Source organism: Stenella coeruleoalba (genome assembly GCF_951394435.1).
Source record: "Stenella coeruleoalba genome assembly, chromosome: 15".
Lineage (NCBI taxonomy): Eukaryota > Metazoa > Chordata > Mammalia > Artiodactyla > Delphinidae > Stenella > Stenella coeruleoalba.
Window position 1 is genome coordinate 46,579,858 of NC_137161.1, and position 25,676 is coordinate 46,605,533.

The window sequence follows — 25,676 nt, forward strand, 5'->3', positions numbered from 1 at the left end:
TCTCTTAAGTGTATTAAAATAGCCGAGTATTTCAGTCTGTAGGATGAATGTAGACATTTGGCTTCCTCTCAGGGGGGAGCTCACCGTAAGCATCCTCATCGGGCTCCCCGTTGCTGGCCGAATAGTACTCTATGACTGTCCTGTACACACTGTAGCCTAACTGCTTGTACATGTTGACTGCAACTTGGTTAGACACTCTTACAAAGAGATCAACAAAAAATCCACCCTTTCTGTAATTAAAAAAAAAAAAAAAATTAGAAGTCCTTGCAAATAATACATAATTTTTAAAACTACTTTGACTATTCATAGGATGGTACTATGAAACCCTGCAGTCAATTACATCATGTTATCAATTTCTACTGCTGAGGATTTTGCAGTACAAAAGATAACTGTAACATTTCAAAACCTACAGGTCTTCTTAAAAGATAAACTTTAAATTTTTACCACAATTCTGTTACCTGGCTTTAAAAATCATTTTACCAATTAGTCATATAATAGTTTCACCCAAGGTTTTGAAGAAAGCACCAATGTGGCCTTGTATAACTACAGGACACTGGTCACAGCTCTGAAGCCCTTGGGTCCCTCTGGTCAGTGACAGCCCCTTTCTTACCCAGGTCTCCATGTCCTGACTCGTGTGGTCATCAGCGCCTTGCTTTATGCAGTAGACTTACCACCTGTTCTGGTTTATGTTCTGGTTTAATTTCTCCTGTTTGTGAACATCACCTGAATGGAGTCAAACTTACTTTACTCTTTAGTGACTCGCCTCCCAGTCGGTACTGAGTCAGTCCCAGGGCAGCTGGAGCTTGTCCGTCCTCCCTGTGTTTAGTGTGTCCCTGTATGGACACACTATGAGATGTGAGATGTCTGTGGTCCTATACATTATCAACTATGCTGCTACGAGTATTTTGTTGTGTGTCTTGTGGTACATCCAGGATATCTAAGGTCTGCAGTTAGTGTCACTGCTGGCTCACAGGGACACCTTCAACTTTATCAGATAATGCCTGTCTCCCAGCCCACATGTGCCACCTGACACTCCCACAGGAGGGGGTAGACTCCTGATGGCATCTCAGGGCAATTTTAGCTGGCATTTCTGATTACTAACAAGGCTGATTATATTTGTGTCCACCATTAGATTTCTCATTCTGTATGGTCTTTATTGGTCGTTCTCCCCCACATGTAGTTCTCTATGTATTCTGGATATTCAGCCTTGTGTAAAGGATGGCGCAAGTCTTCTCCCCAATTTGCAAATCTTTTTCCAATTTGTGACTTGTCATCATCCTTATGTATCGTTTGATGAACAAAGTTACCGCACTCTAGTGAAGTTGAATATATGACTTCCTTGCACTTTTTAGGGCTTGAGAAGTTCTTTTCTACCCTGAGGTCATGGAGACACTCTCCTTTGAAGGGCTTTTTAGTTTTGCTCTTCACATACAGGTTTTTAATAAATATGGAATTGATCTGTGCATGATAAGGTACTAATGTGGGAAAACCTTTTCCCATATGGATATCCAGTGGTGGCACCACGTTTATTGGAAAGTGTATCCTTCCCCACCACTGATCTGCAGTTGCCTCCTCCAAGGTGTGTCTAAAGTCCATGTGTTCCTGAGTCTGTGTCTCAAATTCTGTTCCACTAGCCTAGACAATTACTCCACTCACTTTTTTGCTGTTCAAGAGTGTCTTACCTCTTTTTGGCTCCTTCCATTCCCTGTAAGTTTCAGAATCAACAAGTTGCATGGAAAAGACTTGTGATTTGGGTTGCAGTTACGCTGACTGTGGATCAGTTACCTGTCTACTGTAGAGACGGCTAACTCTATGCTGCAGCGGTAGTTCCTCCCTCCACTTAGGTAGGTCATCTGTTCTGTCTCTGGGTAAAGTTGTATAAACTTCAGAGAGGTCTTGCACAGCTTTTGTTAGATTTCTCCTAAGGGCTTAATGTACTGATGCCAATGCAAATCACATCCTCTTCTAAATGTTACTGTTTGTATAGAAAAGCAATTTAATTTATACTAACTTTATATCCAACAACTTAGCTTAAGTTTTATTAAAATTCTAAATATTTGTAGATTCCTTCCTGTAGGTTTTCTATTTGTACAATCTTACCTATCCAAAATAACGGTTTTGTTTCTTCTCAAACCTTTTATTTTTCTTGCTTGCTTCACTTGTATGGTAGAGGATGATTTCCAGTAAATTACTGAAGAGAAGCCGACTTTAGGCATCCTGTCCTGTCCCAGAAATCATTCAGTGCATCACCACTCATATTTACTACAGGTTTTCAGTTTTTCAGGTTAAGTAAGTTTTCCTATTGCTAACAGTTTTTATCAAGAGTGAACTCTGGATTGTATCAAAGCATTTTCTACATTTACTGAGATAAATATTCTTCAGCCTATTAACTGGTAGGATACATTCTAATATTAAAACAAACTTCCCCCGATATGTCATCCTTTTCATGAATTGCTGAATCCATTTTGCTAAGAATTTTCTGGGACTTTGCATCTGTCATGAGATTTTCCTTCCTCTTGTCAGGTTTTGTGATTGTTCCCTTTTTGTGTGTAAAAGTAAACTTAGTGTCATTATTTCTTAAATTGTTGGTGAAATTTGCAAATTTGCCAGAGAAGCCATAGCTTTCTTTGTGGAAAGATTCTGGCTAACTGACTGAAATTAGTTAAGGCAGGGGTCAGCTTTCAACCTATTTTTATGCTGCTCTCAAGCAAAGAATGGTTTTTTACAATTTTGAAGAAGCAATAGAGACCTTGGGTGGCCTGTGAAGCCTTAACGTTTACTATCTGGCCCAGAAAAAGTTTGTTGACCCCTGTTCTGTACCCTTAATCAATTTCTGACTGTCCTCACAATTAGGATGAGGCATGCTCATATCTCTAATTATGATGATTTGTCTATTTCTTCTTGTAGTTTTGTCAGCTGTTGCATTTTTACTTTGAATTTGTCACTGGGTACGTACAGTTTTTAATTATTACATCTCTCTGATTGATTAACTCTTTTCAGTATGCAGACCCTTTTTTATTTTCGTAATTATTGAACTATAATGTGACTGTTGTTAATTTAAGCACACCCTGTTAGAATTTGCATAATTAAAAAAAATTTCTTTACTTTCGATCTTTAACCTTTATACATATTTCCTGTAAATAGAATACAGTTCTGACAGTCCATCATTTTTTAATGTTACTGTCCTAAGAATACATGAGATCTACCCTCTCAATAAATTTTAAATGTACACTATCTTCAAGTGTAGGTATACAACGTTATATATCAAACTCTAGAGCTTATTCTTCTTGCTGAACTGAAACTTTAGTAACTTGACATTTCCCCCGTCCCCAGCCACCACCATTCCACTCTTCATGAATTTAACTACTTTAGGTATCTAAGTGGAATCACACAATATTTGTCTTCCTGTGCCTGGTTCACTTGGCATAATAACGTCTTTTAACTGGAGTCATTAGTCCATTAACATTTGCTGTTGTATTTATCAATTACTACATTTATCAATTATATTTGGATTCACTGCTACCGCCTTATTTCATGCGTTTTATTTGTTTTGCTACTTTAGTTTCCTTTTTTTCTTTGGAATTGACTTTTATTATCCTATTTTTCTCTTTGGATATTATATACTGTTTCTATTTTTAGTGTACACATTTAATGTATACATTAAAAATATATGTGTGTGTGTGTGTGTATATACGTATACACACACACACCCCCTACACAAATATAGGCCACTTAAATCTTAGCAACTATTGTAAAGTAAATGAACGTTTAGACCCTGTAAGGGAAGGGAGCATAGTGGTTTTCTACTCTAAGAGATGGTCTATCCTATAAATACATTAAATCTGATGTGCAATGAGAACAGTTCCTAACTCCCTGTCAACTATACATGATAATGCCAAATACTTGTTTTCAACAAGATATGCCATTAACCAATGTGTGTAAACTACAATCTTGCTAAAGATTTTCCCTCTTCTGTATTCACTCTAGGAAGAAATTTTTAAGTTCTTAAGGACTAGACTTTTTCAGCTAAATTAAGAATGAGCTCAGGTTCCTCTTGCCCTTGACTTGGCTCAGTGTTTTCAGGCCATGGTTACTTCTTTAAAATGTTCCACTTTAATGGATTTAATAAAAGTAACACATAGTGAGTGAGTGTTTGACACATAAAACAGGTCTGAAAAAAAAGCTACAATATTTGCAGTTCTCAAACTCATGGAGGTGCATATTTCAAATGTTTGGGGAAAACGTAGGCAAACCTTACATGTTGTACACTGGCAAACTACTAGCTTTATATAGTTCACAAATACACATCATATCACATTATATTCCTTTTGGTGACATAGTATCTTTATGAAGCCAGGCTTCTGGCAATTCCTGTGATTACATGAAAATCAACATGGAACAAGAATGCTGGCAGTTCTGCAGACTCTGGTTCCAAGGTTTGAGAAGCATGCAATGCCCAGCAGGTACACACATCTCATTAGGAGGTAACCACAGTTATTTAACAATGAAATGAAAATATTTTTTTCTTCCTAATAGCTACTAGCTTGCTGGGACACAGTTGCTTAAGACTACACTTCTGTTTAGCCTAGGGCACTATGAGAAAATGACTGAGATGCCAAGGACAGTGTTAACGAAGAATTTGGAAACACCTGCTGCAGTGGCAAGAACACTAACAGAAACCTTGAGGGCCAGATTTTGATTCCACCAGTTACCCAGCTCATAAGCCTATGGCAGGTCACTCACACTGCCTTAATTTTCCTCAGTAGCCAAACAGGAACAATAATATTCACTCTGAATATGTGACAGAATTGGTATAAGGACTATTAGAGGCTGAAAATGAAATTCCTATGAAACTGCATCATGACAGATGTTCAATCTGAAGGAAAAAATCTGATAAAACATTCACCAAGAGAAAACTCAAATGGTTAGAGTTCAAAAATCATTTGCAAAGCAGGTGCCTACCTTTCTGAAATCTCCTCTAATAACTCCATAAGCTTAGCAGCCAGACCAAGGCGTCGGAATTCCGGGGCAACAGACAGAGCTGTGACGTGCCCATGCCACTCTTCCCTCGCCACCGAGCCTTCTGCTTTGCCCATGACTGCCAATGAAAGATCACATCCAGTAACTAACACGAGGATTTACACATACAGAAATGCTGTTTAGTACATTTTTATTATAAAGGAAACTAATGACCAAGTTCTGATCTTTAAGCAATACTTAAGAGTCATCTAGCTAATTGTTATTAATGCTTTTACTTGATAAGTATTTTTTTAAATATCTACATTTCATGTGGGTATGTATGTGTGTCATGTACACATAACAGAAAATCTACAGCTCAAATTTTTGTTAGCAATGCAACCAAGTCTGTCTGGGTCACTGCTCTATCCCCTGGGCCTAGCATAGTACCTAAAATACAACGGATCAGAAGGGATCAGTGAGCTGTCAAATGGTTGAAAAGGAAATAAAATTATGGGCATCACGATTATACTTCCAGTTCTGTGATCAATATAAAATAATCAGTTAAAACCTATATTTTAATCTCAACTGCCTATCCAAAAAAGTACTAGTGGTATTATACTTACTATAACCCATTAACTCTCCACCAGGGGCCTCTGCAACAATGAAGTACTCTGGCCAGTGGGCGAGGTACTGTAAGTAAAAAGGAATCCCATACTAGAGTCTTGTTAAGGAGGATGCAAAGTAATGGACAGTCAGATTTCTTCATGAAAGGGGTATTTTCAAGTTTCCTTTAAAAAGTATATTGTTTATCCCCAGCCATATGTATGACTTCCATAATCAATTTATTGGATGAAATATTTAGGTTAAGCACTAATTTTTAAGAAAATTGACTGAATATATATAAACTCAAATGTGACTGGAGACAGTAGCATCCAATAGACAGCAAAGAACCAGGCTCCCAAGTTCTACAGTCGTCTCCCCCGCTGCTCACACTGTGTCTAGATCCCTGCACAGCACTTTATCCATAATCACCTGATACTCTACTTGTTTACTGTCTCCCCTTGGAACATGTATGCCATGTTCCCTCTATCCCTGGTGCTTGGCAAACAGCACATGCTCAGTATGTTTATTTTTCATAATTGCACTGGGAAATTAACGACTAGTTCCTACATTAGCTTCAGCCATGGGACAGTGAAAATAACTTTAAACTTAAGTATTTCCAAAGGCTACTTAACAAACCTAGTTTTTCCCCTCCACCAATTCAAGGTCTCCATTTCTAGTAATGCAAAAAAAAAAAAAAGCTGACTTAAAAGTGAATGCCTGAGTACTGCTCATTACTTAACTCTTCAACCCTGGTGTCCTTGCTGACTTGTACTCAATTCCTGTCCTCCTCCTTAGTATAAGCTTGCTGATGCAGTTCTATAAGGGGACACCATCAATCATTTTTTTTTAAACTTCCTGGAAAATCTGTTCAGTGTAAATTCTTCAAACTCTCCTCTGAAGAACAGCCTTTATTCTGTCTCTTCAAACATAACCCTTAACATGGCAGTCGTCAAGTCCTTCTGCCATCCAGCCACTGACATCATAACCATCTCTTCTCTGGCTACTGGAGGAGCCCCTGGCTCAAGCTCATGGACCAAGAAGCCCTGGCAGGTTACTCTGAAACATGACCTCACCTGGATTATGGGACTTTCACCAAAAAACTTTTAAGTGTAACGGGAAGCACACCACATAAATTGATTTGCATCCTAATACTTTCCCTTATATACAGTGAAAATTTTCTGCCATTCAGAATTCTTCAAACTCCTTTTACTTTTTATAAACATGGAGAAGTCTTTAATAGGTCAATGTTTTAAATACAAATGAAAATTATGGAGTCTTTTTCCATTCAACTTTGTTTCTGATATGTAGCCCTGTTGCTGCATGTATCTATAGTTGATTTTTACTGCTGTTACTGACATTAACTCGGGGGCTAACAAAATAACAAACATTTTCTCTAAAGAGCCAGACTGGAGGGTGGGGGGAGTGGGTGATGAATTGGGAAATTGGGATTGACATATACACTACTGATACTATGTATAAAATAGATAACTAACAAGAACCTAAAGTAAAGCACAGGGAACTCAATGCTTTGTGGTAACCTAAATGGGAAGGAAATCGAAAAAAGAGGAAATATATGTATAACCGATTCACTTTGCTGTACACCTGAAACTAACAAAACACTATAAAGCAACTATACTCCAATAAAAATCAGAAAACAAAAAAGGAGACAGACAGTAAATATTCAAGGCTGTGTGGACCATATTGGCCTCTGTTGCAGCTACTCAAACTGTGAAAACCACAACAAAACCTAAAGGAACTTCTCTGTGGAAAAGGCCACAACTCAAGAAAATTACAAATGGGAAAGCTCACTGGTAAAGCCAAACATAAAGGTAGGAAACCATCCACACATAAATATGATATCAAAATCAGCAACCATGAGAAGAGTACAAATGCAGGATACTGGAAATGCACTGGAAATTGAGACCAGCAACTTAAAACAATCTTGTAGTTATACAGACTGCTCTATCAAAACCTCATGGGAACCACAAACCAAAACTCTACCATAGATACACACACAAAAAAGAAAAAGCAATCCAAACAACACTAAAGATAGACATCAAATCACAAGAGAACAAGAGGAAAGGAAGAAAAAAGACCTTCAAAAACAAACCCCAATTAACAAAACAGCAGTAAGAACACTTATTGATAATTACCTTAAATGTAAATGGATTAAATGCTCCAACCAACAGACACAGACTGGCTAAATGGATACAAAAACAAGACCCATATATATGCCATCTGCAAGAGACCTACTTCTTATCTAGGGACACATACAGACAAAGTGAGGGGATGGAAAAAGGTATTCCATGCAAATGGAATTCAAAAGAAAGCAGGAGTAGCAATACTCATATCAGACAAAACAAACTTTAAAGACTTACAAAAGATCAGGAAGGACACTACATAATGATCAAGGGATCAATCCAAGAAAAGGATGTAACAATTGTAAATATACAGACACCCAACATAGGAGCACCTCAATACATAAGGCAACTGCTAACAGCTACAAAAAGAGAAGTTGACAGTAACACAATAATGGGGGGGGGGGGACTTTAACACACCACTTTCATCAGTGGACAGATCGTTCAGACAGAAAATCAATCAGGAAACACAGGCCTTAAATGACACATCAGACCAGATGGCCTTAACTGATATTTATAGATCATTCCATCCAAAAGCAGAATACACTGTCTTCTCAAGTGCACATGGAACATTCTCCAGGACAGATCACATATTGGGCCACAAATCAAGCCTCAGTAAATTTAAGAAAATTTAAATCACATCAAGCATCTTTTTCTGACCACAATGCTATGAGATTAGAAATCAATTACAGGCAAAAAAAATTGTAAAAAAACACAAACACATGGAGGCTAAACAATATGTTACTAAACAACCAATGGATCACTGAAGAAATCAAAGAAGAAATCAAGTACCTAAAGACAAATGACATCAAAAACACAGCAATCCAAAACCTATGGGACACAGCAAAAGCAGTTCTAAGAGGGAAGTTTATAGCAATACAATCTTACCTCAGAAAACAAAAATCTCAAGTAAACAACCTACCCTTACACCTAAAGCAACCAGAGAGAGTACAAAAAAAGAAAAAAAAAAAACCCCTGAAGTTAGTAAAAGTAAAGAAATCATAAAGATCAGAGCAGAAATAAATGAAATAGAGACAAAACAAAAAAGATCAACGAAACTAAAAGCTGGGTCTTTGAGAAGATAAGCAAAATGGATAAACCTTTAGCCAGACTCAAAAACAAAGGGAGAGGGCTCAAATCAATAAGATCAGAAATGAAGAAGTTACAACTGACATCACAGAAAAACAATCATAATAGACTACTACAAACAACTGTATACTGTATATAAAACAGACAACCTAGAAGAAATGGACAAATTCTTAGAAAGATACAACCTTCCAAGACTGAACCAGAAAAAAAACACAAAATATGAACGGACTAATCACAAGTACTGAAATTGAAACAGTGTTTAAGAAACTTTCAACAAAGAAAAGTCCAAGACCACATGGCTTCACAGGCAAATTCTATCAACATTCAGAGAAGAGTTAACACCTATCCTTCTGAAACTCTTCCAACAAACTGCAGAGGAAAGAATACTCCCAAGCTCATTCTGTGAGGCCATCATCACCCTGATATCAAAACCAGACAAAGATACCACAAAAAAAATTACAGGTCAATATCACTGATGAACATAAGTGCAAAAATCCTCAACCAAATACTAGTTAACTGAATCAAACAATACTTTAAAAGGATCATACACCATGATCAAGTGGGCTTTATCCAAGGGATGCAAGGATGCTTCAATATCTGCAAATCAGTGTGATACACCACAACAACAAACTGAAGAATAAAAACCATATGATCATCTCAATAGATGCAGAAAAAGCTTTTGACAAAATTCAACACTGATTTATGATAAGAACTCTCCAGAAAGTGGGCATAGAGGGAACTTACTTAAACATAATAAAGGCCATATATGACAAACCCACAGCTAACATCATTCTCAACAGTGAAAAGCTGAGGGCATTCCATCTAAGACCAGGAACAAGGCAAAGATGTCCACTGTCACCACTTTTATTCAACATAGTTTTGGAAGTCCTAGCCATGGCAATCAGAGAAAAAGAAATAAAAGGAATCCAAATTGGAAAAGAAGTACTATCATCACTGCAGATAAAATGATACCACACATAGAAAATCCTGAAGATTCTACCAGAAAACTACTAGGGCTCATCAATGATTCTGGTAAAGTTGCAGGATGCAAAATTAAGACACAGAAATCTCTTCCCTTCCTGTACACTAACAATGAAAGACCAAAAAAGAGAAATTAAGGAAATAATTCCACTTACCATCACATCAAAAAGAATAAAACACCTAGGAATAAACTTACCAAGGGGACAAAAGACCTGTACTCTGAAAACTATAAGATGCTGATGAAAGAAATCGAAGATGACACAAACGGAAAGACATACCATGCTCTTTGATTGAAAGAATCAATACTGTCAAAATGACTATACTACCCAAGGCAATCAGATTCAACTACAATCCCTATCAATTAGCAATGGCATTTTTCACAGAACTAGAACCAAAAAAATTTTAAATTTGTATGGAAACACAAAAGACCCCTAATAGCAAAAGCAATCCTGAGAATGAAAAACAGAGCTGGAGCAATCAGGCTCGCTGACTTCAGGCTATATTACAATGCTACAGTCATCAAAACAGTATGGTACTGGCACAAAAACAAATACAACTCAATGGAACAGGATAGAAAGCCGAGAGATAAACCCACACACCTATGGTCAACTAATCTATGACAAAGGAGGCAAGAATATACAATGGAGAAAAGACAGTCTCTTCAATAAGTGAGGCTGTGAAAATTGGACAGCTACAAGTAAAAGAATGAAGTTAGCACACTCCCTAACACCATACACAAAAATAAACTCAAAACAGATTAAAGACTTAAATGAAGGCCAGACACTATAAAACTTAGAGGAAAACACAGGCAAAACACTCTTTGACATAAATTGCAGCAGTATCTTCTTTGATCCACCTCCTAGAGTAATGAAAATAAAAACAAAAATAAATGGGACCTAATTAAACTTAAAAGCTTCTACACAGCAAAAGAAACCATAAACAAAATGAAAACACAGCCCACAGAATGGGAGAAAATATTTGCAAATGAAGCAACTGACAAGGGATTAATCTCCAAAATATACAAATAGCTCATGCATCTATATATCAAAAAAACAACCCAATCAAAAGATGGGCAGAAGATCTAAATAGACATTTCTCCAAAAAGAAAAGATGGCTAAAAAGCACATTAAAAAAATGCTCTACATCACTAATTATCAGAGAAATGCAAATCAAAACTACAATGAGGGAGGGAGGAACCAAAATGGCAGAGTAGAAGGACGTGCTCTCACTCCCTCTGCAGAGAACACCAGAATCACAACTAGCTGCTGGACAATCATCAACAGGAAGACACTGGAACTCACCAAAAAAGATAACCCACATCCAAAGACAAAGGAGAAGCCACAATGAGATGGTAGGAGGGGCTCAATCACAGTAAAATCAAATCCCGTAACTGCTGGGTGGGTGACTCACAGACTGGAGAACACTTATACTACAGAAATCCACCCACTAGAGTGAAGGTTCTGAGCCCCACATCAGGCTTCCCAATCTGGGGGTCCAGCAACGGGAGGAAGAATTCCTAGAGAATGAAACTTTGAAACCTAGTGGGATTTGACTGCAGAACTTCAACAGGACTGGGGGAAACAGAGACTCCACTCTTGGAGGGAACACACAAAGTAGTGTGCACATTGGGACCCAGCAGGAGCAGTGACCCCAGGGGAGACTGAACCAGACCTGCTAGTGCTAGAGGGTCTCCTGCAGAGGTGGGAGATGGCTGCGGCTCACTGTGGGGACAAGGACAGTGACAAAAGTTCTGGGAAGTACTCCTTGGCGTGAGCCCTCCCAGAGTCTGTCATTAGCCCCAGCAAAGAGCCCAGGTAGGCTCCAGTGTTGGGTTGCCTCAGGCCAAACAACCAACAGGGAGGGAACCCAGCCCCACCCATCAGCAGTAAGGCTGATTAAAGTTTTACTGAGCTCTTCGGAACAGAGCAACAGTCAGCTCTACGAACCACCAGTCCCTCCCATCAGGAAACTCACACAAGCCTCTTAAGATAGCCTCATCCACCAGAGGGCAGACAAAAGAAGCAAGAACTACAATCCTGAAGCCTGTGGAACAAAAACCACATTCACAGAAAGACAGACAAGATGAAAAGGCAGAGGGCTATGTACCAGATGAAGGAACAAGATAAAACCCCAGAAAAACATCTAAATGAAGTGGAGATAGGCAACTTTCCAGGAAAGTAATTCAGAATAATGATAGTGAAGATGATCCAGAACCTTGGAAAAAGAATGGAGGCTGAGATCAAGAAGATGCAAGAAATGTTTAACAAAGACCTAAAAGAATTAAAGAACAAACAAACAGAGATGAACAATACAATAACTGAAATGAAAACTACACTAGAAGGAATCAATAGCAGAATAACTGAGGCAGAAGAACGGATAAGTGACCTGGAAGACAGAATGGTGGAATTCACTGCTGTGGAACAGAATAAAGAAAAACGAATGAAAAGAAATGAAGACAGCCTAAGAGACCTCTGGGACAACATTAAACGCAACAACATTCACATTACAGGGGTCCCAGAAGAAGAGAGAGAGAAAGGACCTGAGAAAATATTTGAAGAGATTATAGTCAAAAACTTCCCTAACATGGGAAAAGAAATAGCCACCAAGTCCAGGAAGTGCAGCGAGTTCCATACAGGATAAACCCAAGGTGAAACATGCCGAGACACATAGTAATCAAATTGGCAAAAACTAAAGACAAAGAAAAATTATTGAAAGTAGCAAGGGAAAAACAACAAATAACATACAAGGGAACTCCCATAAGGTTAACAGCTGATTTCTCAGCAGAAACTCTACAAGCCAGAAGGGAGTGGCATGATATACTTAAAGTGATGAAAGGGATGAACCTACAACCACAAGGATCTCATTCAGATCCAATGGAGAAATCAAAAGCTTTACAGACAAGCAAAAGCTAAGAGAAGTCAGCACCACCAAACCAGCTCTACAACAAATGCTAAAGGAACTTCTCTAAGTGGGAAGCACAAGAGGAGAAAAGGACCTACAAAAACAAACCAAAAACAAAACAATTAAGAAAATGGTCACAGGAACATACATACTGATAATTACCTTAAACGTGAATGGATTAAATGCTCCAACCAAAAGACACAGGCTTGCTGAATGGATACAAAAATAAGACCCATATATATGCTGTCTATAAAAGAACCACTTCAGACCTAGGGACACATACAGACTGCAAGTGAGAGGATGGAAAAAGATATTCCATGCAAATGGAAATCAAAAGAAAACTGGAGTAGCAATACTCATATCAGATAAAATAGACTCTAAAATATAGAATGTTATAAGAGACAAGGAAGGACATTACATAATGATCAAGGGATCAATCCAGGAAGAATATATAACAATTATATATGCACCCAACATAGGAGCACCTTAACACATAAGGCAACTGCTAACAGCTATAAAAAAGGAAATCAACAGTAACACAATAATACTGGGGGACTTTAACACCTCACTTACACCAATGGACAGATCATCCAAAATGAAAATAAATAAGGAAACAAGCTTTAAGTGACACAATAGACCAGACAGATTTAACTGATATTTATAGGACATTCCAACCAAAAACAGCAGATTACACCTTTTTCTCAAGTGCGCATGGAACATTCTCCAGGATAGATCACATCTTGGGTCACAAATCAAGCCTCAGTAAATTTAAGAAAATTGAAATCGTATCAAGCATCTCTTCTGACAACGCTATGAGATTAGAAATGAATTACAGGGAAAACAACGTAAAAAACACAAACACATGGAGGCTAAACAATACATTACTAAGTAACCAAGAGATCACTGAAGAAATCAAAGAGGAAATTAAAAAATACGTAGAGACAAATGACAATGAAAACACGATGATCCAAAACCTATGGGATGCAGCAAAAGCAGTTCTAAGAGGGAAGTTTATAGCTATACAAGCCTACCTAAAGAAACAAGAAAAATCTCAAACAATCTAACCTTATATCTAAAGGAACTAGAGAAAGAAGAAGAAAACTCAAAGTTAGCAGAAGGAAAGAAATCATGAAGATCAGAGCACACATAAACAGAAACAAAGAAAACAAGAGCTAAGATCAATAAAACTAAAAGCTGGTTCTCTGAGAAGATAAAATTGATAAACCATTAGCCAGACTCATCAAGAAAAAGAGTGAGAGGACTCAAATCAATAAAATTAGAAATGAAAAAGGAGAAGTTACAACAGACACCACAGAAATACGAAGCATCCTGAGAGACTACTACAAACAACTCTATGCCAATAAAATGGACAACCTGGAAGAAATGGACAAATTCTTAGAAAGGTATAACCTTCCAAGATTGAACCAGGAAGAAACAGAAAATATGAACAGACCAATCACAAGTAATGAAATTGAAACTGTGATTAAAAATCTTGCAACAAACAAAAGCCCTAGACCAGACGGCTTCACAGGTGAATTCTATCCAACATTTAGAGAAGAGCTAACACCCATCCTTCTCAAACTCTTCCAAAAATTGCAGAGGAAGGAACACTCCCAAACTCATTCTATGAGGTCACCATCACCCTGATACCAAAACCAGACAAAGATACTATAAAAAAAGAAAATTACAGACCAGTATCACTCATGAATATAGATTAAAAACTCAACAAAATACTAGCAAACAGAATCCAACAACACATTAAAAGGATCATCCACCATGATCAAGTGGGCTTTATCCCAGGGATGCAAGGATTCTTCAATATATGCAAATCAATCAATGTGATATACCATATTAACAAACTGAAGAATAAAAACCATATGATCATCTCAATAGATGCAGATGATAAAAAGTCTCCAGAAAATGGGCATAGAGGGAACCTACCTCAACATAATAAAGGCCATATATGACAAACCCACAGCAAACATCATTCTCAATGGTGAAAAACTGAAAGCATTTCCTCTAAGATCAGGAGCAAGACAAGGTTGTCCACTCTCACCACTATTATTCAACATAGTTTTGGAAGTCCTAGCCACGGCAAGCAGAGAAGAAAAAGAAATAAAAGGAATGCAAATTGGAAAAGAAGAAGTAAAACTGTCACTGTTTGCAGATGACATGATACTATACATAGAGAATCCTAAAAATGCCACCAGAAAACTACTAGAGCTAATCAATAAATTTGGTAAAGTTGCAGGACACAAAATTAATGCACAGAAATCTCTTGCATTCCTATACGCTAATGATGAAAAATCTGAAAGAGAAATTAAGGAATTGGTAAACTCCAATTTACCATTGCAACAAAAAGAAAAAAAAAACCTAGGAATAAACCTACCTAGGGAGACAAAAGACTTGTATGCAGAAAACTATAAAACACTGATGAAAGAAATTAAAGATGATACCAACAGACGAAGAGATATACCATGTTCTTGGACTGGAAGAATCAATATGGTGAAAATGACTATACTACCCAAAGCAATCTACAGATTCAATGCAATCCCTATCAAATTACCAATGGCATTTTTTACAGAACTAGAACAAAAAATCTTAAAATTTGTATGGAGACACAAAAGACCCCGAATAGCCAAAGCAGTCTTGAGGGTAAAAAACAGAGCTGGAGGAATCAGACTCCCTGACTTCAGACTATACTACAAAGCTACAGTAATCAAGACAATACGGTATTGGCACAAAAACAGAAACACAGATCAATGAAACAAGATAGAAAGCCTAGAGATAAACCCACGCACCTATGGTCAACTAATCTATGACAGAAGAGGCAAGGATATACAATGGATAAAAGACAGTCTCTTCAATAAGTGGTACCAGGAAAACTGGACAGTTACATGTAAAACAATGAGATTAGAACACTTCCTAACACCATACACAAAAATAAACTCAAAATGGATTAGAGATCTAAATTTAAGACTGGACACTATAAAACTCTTAGAGGAAAACATAGGAAGAACACTCTTTGATATAAATCACAGGAAGATCTGTTTTGATCCACCTCCTAGAGTAATGGAAATAACAAAAATAAACAAATGGGACCTAATGAAACTTCAAAGCTTTTGCACAGCAAAGGAAACCATAAACAAGACGAAAAGACAACCCTCAGAATGGGAGAAAATATTTGCAAACCAATCAACAGACAAAGGATTAATCTCTAAAATATATAAACAGCTCATGCAGCTCAATATTTAAAAAACAAACAACCAGGGCTTCCCTGGTGGCGCAGTGGTTGAGAGTCCGCCTGCCGATGCAGGGGACAGGGGTTCGTGCCCTGTTCCGGGAAGATCCCACATGCCGCGGTGTGGCTGGTCCTGTGAGCCATGGCTGCTGAGCCTGCGCGTCTGGAGCCCGTGCTCCGCAACAGGAGAGGCCACAACAGTGAGAGGCCCGCGTACCACAAAAACAACCAACCCACCCAATCCAAAAATGGGCAGGCCTAAATAGACATTTCTCCAAAGGCATCCAGATGGCCAAGAAGCACATGAAAAGCTGCTCAACATCACTAATTATTAGAGAAATGCAAATCAAAACTACAATGAGGTATCACCTCACACCAGTTAGAATCATCAGAAATGATGGGCATAATTCAGAAAGACACATGCACCCCAATGTTCACTGCAGCACAATTTACAATAGCCAGGTCATGGAAGCAACCTAAATGCCCATTGACAGACGAATGGGTAAAGAAGTTTTGGTACATATATACAATGGAATATTACTCAGCCATAAAAAGGAACAAAATTGGGTAATTTGTTGAGACATGGATGGATCTAGAGACTGTCATACAGAGTGAAGTAAGTTAGAAAGAGAAAAACAAATATTGTATATTAATGCATGTATGTGGAACCTAGAAAAATGGTACAGATGAACCGGTTTGCAGGGCAGAAGTTGAGACACAGATGTAGAGAACAAACGTATGGACACCAAGGGGGGAAAGCCATGGTGGGGTGGGGATGGTGGTGTGATGAATTGGGCGATTTGGACTGACATGTATACACTGATGTGTATAAAGCTGATGACTAATAAGAACCTGCTGTATAAAAAAATAAAATAAAATTCAAAAATTAAAAATAACAACTAGTACTAAAACTTTCTTTGGGTTATTTGTATGGAAATATGTTAATATAAACGTTTCAGACATTACAAGAAATTCCTAAAAATCTTATATGTTCTGGTATAATGTTATAAGTCATAATTCTAGTTATGATTTTTAAATGTATATCTCAGAAATAACTAAATTTCCTTGTCAAGTGCATTATTATGAACTTTCATCAAATCTTTAACTGTGGTCATTTTTAAGTCTTTTGTCATTTACAGACAGTTCTGGGTATACTCTGTTGCTTTTGCAAAAATGTTCCTATAAAGGGTTTTATCTTCAAGTAATTCATGGAAAAGACTGACAAGTACAGGTTTCTGGTAAGTGACTATACTGCTGAACTGAATGAATAAGCATTTTCAGAACTCTAATGGAAAACTGATGAATTCAAAAAAGTGCTAACAAAAGATCAAGATGAAAAATAATTACATGGGACTGAGTGAACTGATGATGATGATTACAATTCTTGTGACTTTCTGTTTGAAACATTGTTGGTTCTTCTGTGCTTTGTTTTTCCAGATTTAAGAAAACTTTTTCTCTTTAAAAAAAAAAAACAAACCTACAATGAGATATCATCTCACACCGGTCAGAATGGCCATCATCAAAAAATCTACAAACAATAAATGCTGGAGAGGGTGTGGAGAAAAGGGAACCCTCTTGCACTGTTGGTGGGAATGTAAATTGATAGAGCCAATATGGAAAACAGTATGGAGGTTCCTTAAAAAACTAAAAATAGAACTATCATACCACCCAGCAATCCCACTACTGGGCATATACCCTGAGAAAACCATAATTCGAAATGAGTCATGTACCACAATGTTCATTGCAGCTCTATTTACAATAGCCAGGACATGGAAGCAACCTAAGTGTCCATCAATAGATGAATGGATAAAGAAGATGTGGCACATATATACAATGGAATATTACTCAGTCATAAAAAGAAAAGAAATTGAGTTATTTGTAGTGAGGTGGATGGACCTAGGGTCTGTCATACAGACTGAGGTAAGTCAGAAAGAGAAAAACAAATACCATATGCTAACACATATATACAGAATCTAAAAAAAAAAAAAAAAAAACTACAATGAGATATCATCTCACACTGGTCAGAATGGCCATCATCAAAAAGTCTACAAACAAATGCTGGATAGAGTGTGGACAAAAGGGAACCCTCCTACACTGTTGGTGGGAATGTAAATTGGTACAACCACTATGAGAACAGTATGGAGGTTCCTTAAAAAACTAAAAATAGAACTACCATATGACCCAGCAATCCCACTACTGGGCATTTATCAGGAGAAAACTATAATTTGAAAAGATACATGCACCCCAATGTTCACTGCAGCACTGTTTACAACAGCCAAGACATGGAAGCAACCTAAATGTCCATCGACAAAGGAACGGATAAAGAAGATATGGTATACATATATACAGTGGAATACTACTCAGCCAAAAAAAGAGAAAAGAATGCCATTTGCAGCAACATGGATGGACCCAGAGATTATCAGACTAAGTCAGACAAAGACAAATATCATATATCACTGATATGTGGAGTCTAATTTAAAAACTGATACAAATGAACTTATTTACAAAACAGAAACAGGCTTACAAATATCAAAAACAAACTTATGGTTACCAAAGAGGAAACGTGGGCGGGGGGGGATAAATCAGGAGTTTAGGGTTAACATACACACACTACTATATATAAGATAGGTAACCAATAAGGACCTACTGTATAGCACAGGGAACTTTACTCAATATTCTGTGATAACCTGTAGGAGAAAAGACTGAAAAATAATGAATATATGTATAACTGAATCACTCTGCTGTACACCTGAAACACAACACTGTAAATCAATTATACTCCAATAAAATTTTAAAAAAACGGCACAGAACAGAAAAAAAACTCGTTATATATTCTAGCTATTCACTTCCTGTCAGTTTTAGATATTAAAAAAAATCTGCTTCCATTCTTTCAACTTTTTAGTTTTATGCATGATGTTCTTTAAGTAGATATTCATGTTTTAAGTATTCAATTAAAATATTTTCTTGATTTCTACTGCTAGTGTACAGAAATGCTATTGATTTTTCGAAACTTGATCTTGGTTCTAACATTGCTGAACTCGCTTATTATTAATAGGTTGTTCTTTTTTCTAGATAGATGACTGTATTATCAATTATAAATAATGACAGTTTTATTTCTACTTTTCTTATCCTTATACTTTCTTTCACTTCTTTCTTCTTTCCAATACCTTTGGTCAGTTCCTCTGGAACTATGTTAACGTGCAGTAGTGACAGCAGGCATTCTCATCTTACACCCAATCTTAAAGGGAACGAATCTAATTTCTCACTTACCTATAATGCTTACTGAAGGTTTTTAGTATCAAACCTTTACCAAATTAACAAAGGTTCTTCTACTTCTACCTTGTTGTGCATTCTTACCATAAAAAACTACTGAACTTATACAACATTGTAAATCAACTCTATTTCCATTTAAAAGAAAAAACTGTGAAAACCAAGGAGAAGAGCACAGACAATATGTACATTATTCACCATGGTTGTGTCCAATAAAGCTTTATTTACAAAAAAAGGCAGTGGGCCAAACCTGGCCCATGCACATTACTGTGCCAACCCGACATAATTGACTCTATTTCTTATTATCTTCAGCTTCCAGGAAATTGAATTACTAGGTATTACATTACCAAAGTGCCTTCCAGAAAGACTAGCATTTACTCTGTCACTCGCAGTTTATGAGACTGCTCCCCCTCACCTCACCTTCATCAGCCTTGAGTTTTATCACTGCTTGAAATCCTTCATAATTTGATAGATAAAACATGGTATCTCATTTTGGTTTTAATCTGCATGTCTTTTAACTGGTGAGACCGAACTCTTTTTAATATTTTCATAGCATCCTATATGCCCTCTTTGTTAAATTATCAATTACTACTACCCTCCTACCCTGCAGTGGACATGGCACATAACCCCAAAGTGCAGCTCTGTTTCACGCTCCTGAGCGTGTGGGGATTGTCTGTTAGGGTCAGAGGACCCTCACTTCACACATCTTTGCCCGTATCTCTAGTGGGGAGCATGAGAAGTACTGCTGATGTTAGCCAAAGTCCTTCTTTCACTTTAGCAACACGCCCCAATATAAATCAGGCTCATTCCAGACTCTGTTCTAGATAGGCAGGTATGGCACGAGGCAGGGGTCCACAGGATGCAGAAGGCTGTGTGGCACCTCCCAGAGGTACCCCTGGGAGTCTGGGAAGGACGCACTCACCTTCCCCTCTGTTGATCGATCCTCCTGCCAAGAACATGGCTGAGATGCGGTACGCTCTGGGAGCCACCTGGACAGGAAGCCAGGAACACCCGGGAACGGGAGAGTGGTTCCACTGCAGAGCCCGGTCGCTGGGGATGTCACAGAGCCACCAGGACTGCTCGTCCACTCTAGACTCATTCACATCAGGCAGGAATAGCCCCTCCTGCTGAAGTCACCACTTTCTGCTGCTCACAGCTATGCTTACTACTGAGGGGCAGGGTGGGCAGGGAACTGTACTGTTCTTGATTTATGAGGTCATTATATTAGCGGCTTGTCAACAGGTGTAAGATAACTCTTGTTCCCAGGTTTTTAGTGTTTTTTATTTTCAACTGCTTTCAATGTTGCTTATGTTTCCTGACCTCCAAGTTTTAAACATTTTCGGTACTCAAGTCTATTTTTTTCCTTTTGATCCTCTATTTTCCTTATTCTTAGTAAGCCTTCATTTAACTTTTTAAAAAAGGATACAGTTTCTGTAAGTGGATCCAAGTTACTAAAAGAAACAAGAAAAATGTCAACAGTAAGCAGTGTTTACAAAACCAGTTTAAATAAGGAGACTACAACTAAAAATAACATGCACAGGGAAAACAAAACATGTTAAATCCACAACTTTAAAACCAACTTTACAGCTAAGAAAGATGGTTTAATTTACCTAATGGCCATAATGAGCTATCATCACAGCCACTATAAAGACATCTATACATTTTCATTTAACTGCTGCTTCTTTACAAATTATAGTTAATACATCATCAAAAGCTTCTTTTTTGCTTTTTCCTTTGGCTGCACCAAGTGGCTCGTGGGATCTTAGTTCTGGACCAGGGACTGGACCCAGGCCCGAAGCAGTGAGAGCACCGAGTCTTCACCACCGGACTGCCAGGGAAGTCCCTAAAACCTTCCATTTTCTAAATGGCAATAAACTGTTACCGGAACTGGGGACCAAGCTGGCATGTCAATCACAGATGGGGGTAATAACCCTAGCCCTGCAGCATCTGACAAGCACCCCCTCTCTGCCAATTCCTCCTCCTCCCTCCCTCCTCCCCCAAAATGTGGGCCATCTCACCACTCAGGCTTCTGCTCGCCACTCTTCTACATTTCTGCCCCCCACCGCCCCCATTCCCATACTTTCAATTTTGTTCTCAGAGGGAAGCTCCTGATCTGGCTCTGGAGCTGCTGAGCGCCTGCCACGCCAGCATATCCGATCACAACACTCCCGACAGCATTTCTTAAATGCACACCTGCCTCTGTCTACAAAGAACTCTGCCCCTTACTTTCCTATTCAATTAATGGAACCAATATTTTGCCAGACCCCAAAACAGCTACCTTCAACTCTTCCTCTTGCACAGTCAAACTCTGCTTTTGGACCCTTAACAATGCAAACAGTCACACTGCATTTCTGGAGACCAGCAGTTCTTAGGATCCCTTTACACTCAAAAATTACTGAAAACCCCAAGAACTTCTGTTTATGTGGATTACATCTATTGACATTTAAATGTTTAAAACATTCATTTAAAAAATAAATAATACATTAATATGAATAACTTTTTTTAAACCAAAAACGTCACTATTTTCGAAAACAAAAATTTAGTGACAAGAATGGCATTATTTTAACAATTTTGCAGATCTTTTTAATGTCTGGTTTAATAGAAGGCAGCTGATTTCTCATTTCTGTGCCTGTTAGGCTTACTATTACATGATCACAAACCTTGAAAACTCCACTGTGCACTTGTGAGAGAATGAAAATGAAAAAGGCAAAAGAAAAACCACCCCAAACAAAACCCTTATTACCATGAAAATGGCTTGCAGAACCCCCAAAACAATCTTGAGGCGCCCCTGGCCACACCTGGAGAATCACTAATCCATGTGGACTCACTCTCCCCTGCTTCTCAGGACTACTCTATACCCTCTCCTGTCTCCTCAACACTCCCCCTTCCACCTCAGCTGCTTCCAATTTCAAGAAGAAAACAGCAGTAAGGAGAAAGCTTCACCAAGGTCCCACCCCCGCCCCACCCCCCCTACACCTCTGCGCCCACACTCCACCTGCACTCCTGGACCCAGGCCTGGAGGCCTGGTGAGCAGATGCCCCCACCTCTCGGGACCCAGGACTCTGCTCCCCTGAAAGAAATGTATAAACGTGCTGCACACCTAGCCACCGGCAGACCTGACACAGTTCAGGGCTCCGTCCTCCTGAAATGCTGTCCTCTCTCAGACTCCAGACCCACCATCAGGTTTTCCTCCCACCTCACAGGGCCACTGTGTCTCCTTTAACATGTGATGCCCTGGGGCACATTCCTGGAACCTCGTTTTTCCTGTCCGCACTCACTCATCACTGATGTCACCTAGCCACGTGGTTTTTTGTGTTTGTTTTTATTTGGCTGCACTGGGTGTTAGCTGCAGCACCACGGGATCTCAGTTGCCGCGTGTGGGATCTCAGTTGCAGCATGCAGGATCTAGTTCCCTGACCAGGAGTCAAACCCAGGCCCCCTGCATTGGGAGCGTGGAGTCTTAACCACTGGACCGCCAGAGAAGTCCCTAGCCACCTGGTTTTAATGCCATCCACATAGTGTTGACCCCGAAATTTCTATCTTTAGCCCAGACCTAAACTTGAGACTCCCACATCCGGATGCCCAGCTGACTTCTCCACCTGGGTGTCTGAGCGCCCTTGGCGGAGACCCACGTTCTATGCCTCTCCGAGGTCGAGCCCTTTGACTCCGATCGGACCTGGTGTTCTCACGCTCCCACACTCACTGTTCCAGCACAGCTGCCGCTGCCTCCTCCTCCGAAACAGGAATCTGTGCCCGTGCCACTCCCTCTGCCTGGAAGTCTCCCGCCCACAGTGCCCACAGACTCCCTCCCCTCCAGGTCTTTCTGCAGTGACACCTTCCCTGAACACCTCACCCAAAGCCGAATCCCCACTCACTCCCTATTTCCCTTTCCAGCTCACATTTTTTCCTTTGTACTGAATGCTAAGTTCTATCTTACTCTTCCCTCTAAACTGTAAATTCTGGGAATTCCCTGGCGGTTCAGTGGTTATGACTATGACTCCCCCAACTTGGTTCTCACTGCCAAGGGTCTAAGTTCAATCCCTGGTCAGGGAACTAAGATTCCACAAGCCACACAGCACAGCCAATTTAAATAAGTAAACTGTAAATTCCATAAAGATAACATTTTTTTTCTGTTTTGTTCACTACTGTCTCTTCAGCACTGGTGCACAATAGGCATAAAACATTTTGCCAAGAATAAAATATTTGTTAAATTAACTGCAACGTTTCTACATCCACTGCTTCTTTCAGTTACTACTGCAACACCCTACTCCAGTGATTCTCGGAGTTCTTGATGGAAGTGCCCTAATCAAAGTGAGAAGTAGGAGAAAACGAGGAGGGAGAGGAGCTCCCCTATTGGCATATTCTGAAGAAGACTTCACAAGCTACATGATTCTCGGAAATCAAATGTTTTGTTATAAATAAATGGTCATGCTTATTTTCCTTCTACTCTATTCATTTTCGTATAAAAATATTGGCCCTTCCTAGGTCTTCGGTTATAACTGGTTCTCCAGCAGGCTTTGCCTCATCTATTCTTTAAACTTCAAGGCATACTGTCACCTCCAGAGCCTGGGCTTCCCAAACCCAAGCCTTTGTCAAGTCATCATCTCCCGGCCATTGCCAAGACCACCTAAATGGCTCACACCTGCCTGGTATACGTCCTCCAGCAGGCCCGCGGTGGCGAGCTCAGGCTCCTGGGCGGCCAGGAACGTGCATTTCCAAAAAGCTCCCGGTGCTCACGGACCACTGTAAGAACCACCCGCCTGGAGCCAATCTCGTTGATCAGTCTCCTTGCTCTGCCCACTCCCACGCAGGGCTCTACCACCTGGGCCATTCCCCTGCGCTCTCAGGACCTTAGTTTACTCACACCAAAACTGGGGATGAGAAGGGCAGCTACTTCACAGAGTTGTCAGGAGGAAATGGGTTACTCCAGTGCCAGGCACAGCGAGCCCTCAACAGTCGCCTTAGTTACACTGCTCCTACTGGGAGAGGCCCCACAGAAAGTTCCCCCAATAGTGGAGCAGAAGTCCAGTCTCACCAGTTTCTCTGACCACTGAGTTACAGAAACCCGCTCCTACCATCACTCACCTCCCAGGTGTCGGCCACGCCCGCACCTGCTTCCTCCTCCAGAACCTCCTTCCTCAACCCTGTCAACACTTACCCATTTTCCAAGGCTCAGCCCCTCTTTGAATGTTTCTAGCCACCTCATCTCAAGTTCTTTCCATCCTCCTGACACTTGAATATGTACTCTCTGGTCCTTAGTTTTCACACAACTGCCCCGGGGTGTTTAAACTGGGTCTGGGATTGGTGGGTGCATGGATAGATGGGTGGGTGGACAGAAATGTGATGAAGCCAATGTAGCGAAATGTTAACGGTAGAATCCAGCTAATAGTCTACACGTGTTCACGGTAAAATTCTACCAACTTTTTAAGTGTTCAGGAACTTTCATAAAACTTAAAAAAAAAATGGCACCTGCAAGTCACAGTCCTTGACTTAACTCGGACGGAGGAACGTGCATACCCTGGGCCTGCCGCAGCAGTGCTCCCGCCGGGATGCGCAGCAACAGTAACGAGACGCGCAAACCCGCCGGGCCCTGGACGGGGCCACAGTGTTAACCCGCCCGGAGGGGAACGCGGGCCGGAGCCGGGGGTCAGAGCCGGGCTGGCGCCCCCCGCCCCGCCCGGCACCCCGAGAAGCGCCCACACCGCGCGCAGGGCTGAGAGGGGACGACCGCCCGGCCAAGGTCAGCGGGGCGTCCGCACGTCCTCCCGGCCCCCCCCCCCCTCACGGCCCCGGGGACGCGCCGGCGGCAGCTGGGCCCGGGCGCGCCTCACTCACATGTTGTTGAAGCGGAACAGGTCGTCGCACGTGAAGGCCCGGAGAGTGGTCATCGCGCCGCCACCGCAAGAGCCTGCTCTCCGCAACTCAGCGCACTCCCCACCGGAAATTATCTGGCGCGCAGCAGTCACGGGGCGGGGCGGGATGGGAAACTGCTTCCGGGCCAAGACTTGCTTAGCAACGGCGGCGGCGACGCAGCGCCTTCTGGCGGCCAGATCCGGGAAAGCCTGTAAAGTCTGGGGTCTTCCCTCTTAGAACCTCAAAACCCCTCCCTGGAGTGACAGGGGAAAGCAGGCAGAGTGATCCTCCGGGGAAGAAGACAAGACGCTGCCAGGGGTTAGGAACCCAAAGCAGAAAAGCGGGGATCAGGACCACTTGGTGCCGCCTGGCAAATGAGGAAGGAAGCGGAGAGGGATGGGAGAATTCACGGTCCAAAGTGGCCTGTCCCAGTGATGACAGCCATGCATGTGATCGCAAATTTTCTAGTATCATGTTTCACAACATAAGAGAAAGGTGAAATTAATTGCAATTATATATATATTATTTTACCCAGTATATCAAAAATATACTGGGTAATTTATTTAAAAAAATAAAATTTAAAAAAAAATTTTTTTTAAATATATTTTACCCAGTATATCAAATATATACAAAAATATACA

At 40.1% G+C, this 25,676-nt stretch overlaps 1 protein-coding gene across 2 annotated transcripts in view; it reads right to left on the reverse strand.

The window, feature by feature from the left end:
- NAA20 (N-alpha-acetyltransferase 20, NatB catalytic subunit) overlaps nucleotides 1-25,676 on the reverse strand; it is a gene marked incomplete at its 5' end in the record, with an annotated part of 29,628 nt that overhangs the window by 863 nt on the left and 3,089 nt on the right. The window contains 5 exons of one of the 2 annotated variants that reach the window (XM_079945956.1): nucleotides 85-230; nucleotides 4,963-5,098; nucleotides 5,583-5,673; nucleotides 20,609-20,633; nucleotides 25,018-25,268. In XM_079945956.1, coding sequence (XP_079802082.1) covers nucleotides 85-230; nucleotides 4,963-5,098; nucleotides 5,583-5,673; nucleotides 20,609-20,633; nucleotides 25,018-25,070 — 451 coding nt within the window. Of the gene's footprint in view, nucleotides 1-84; nucleotides 231-4,962; nucleotides 5,099-5,582; nucleotides 5,674-20,608; nucleotides 20,634-25,017; nucleotides 25,269-25,676 lie in introns of those variants that run through there. The other variant, XM_079945957.1, reaches the window with a different exon arrangement.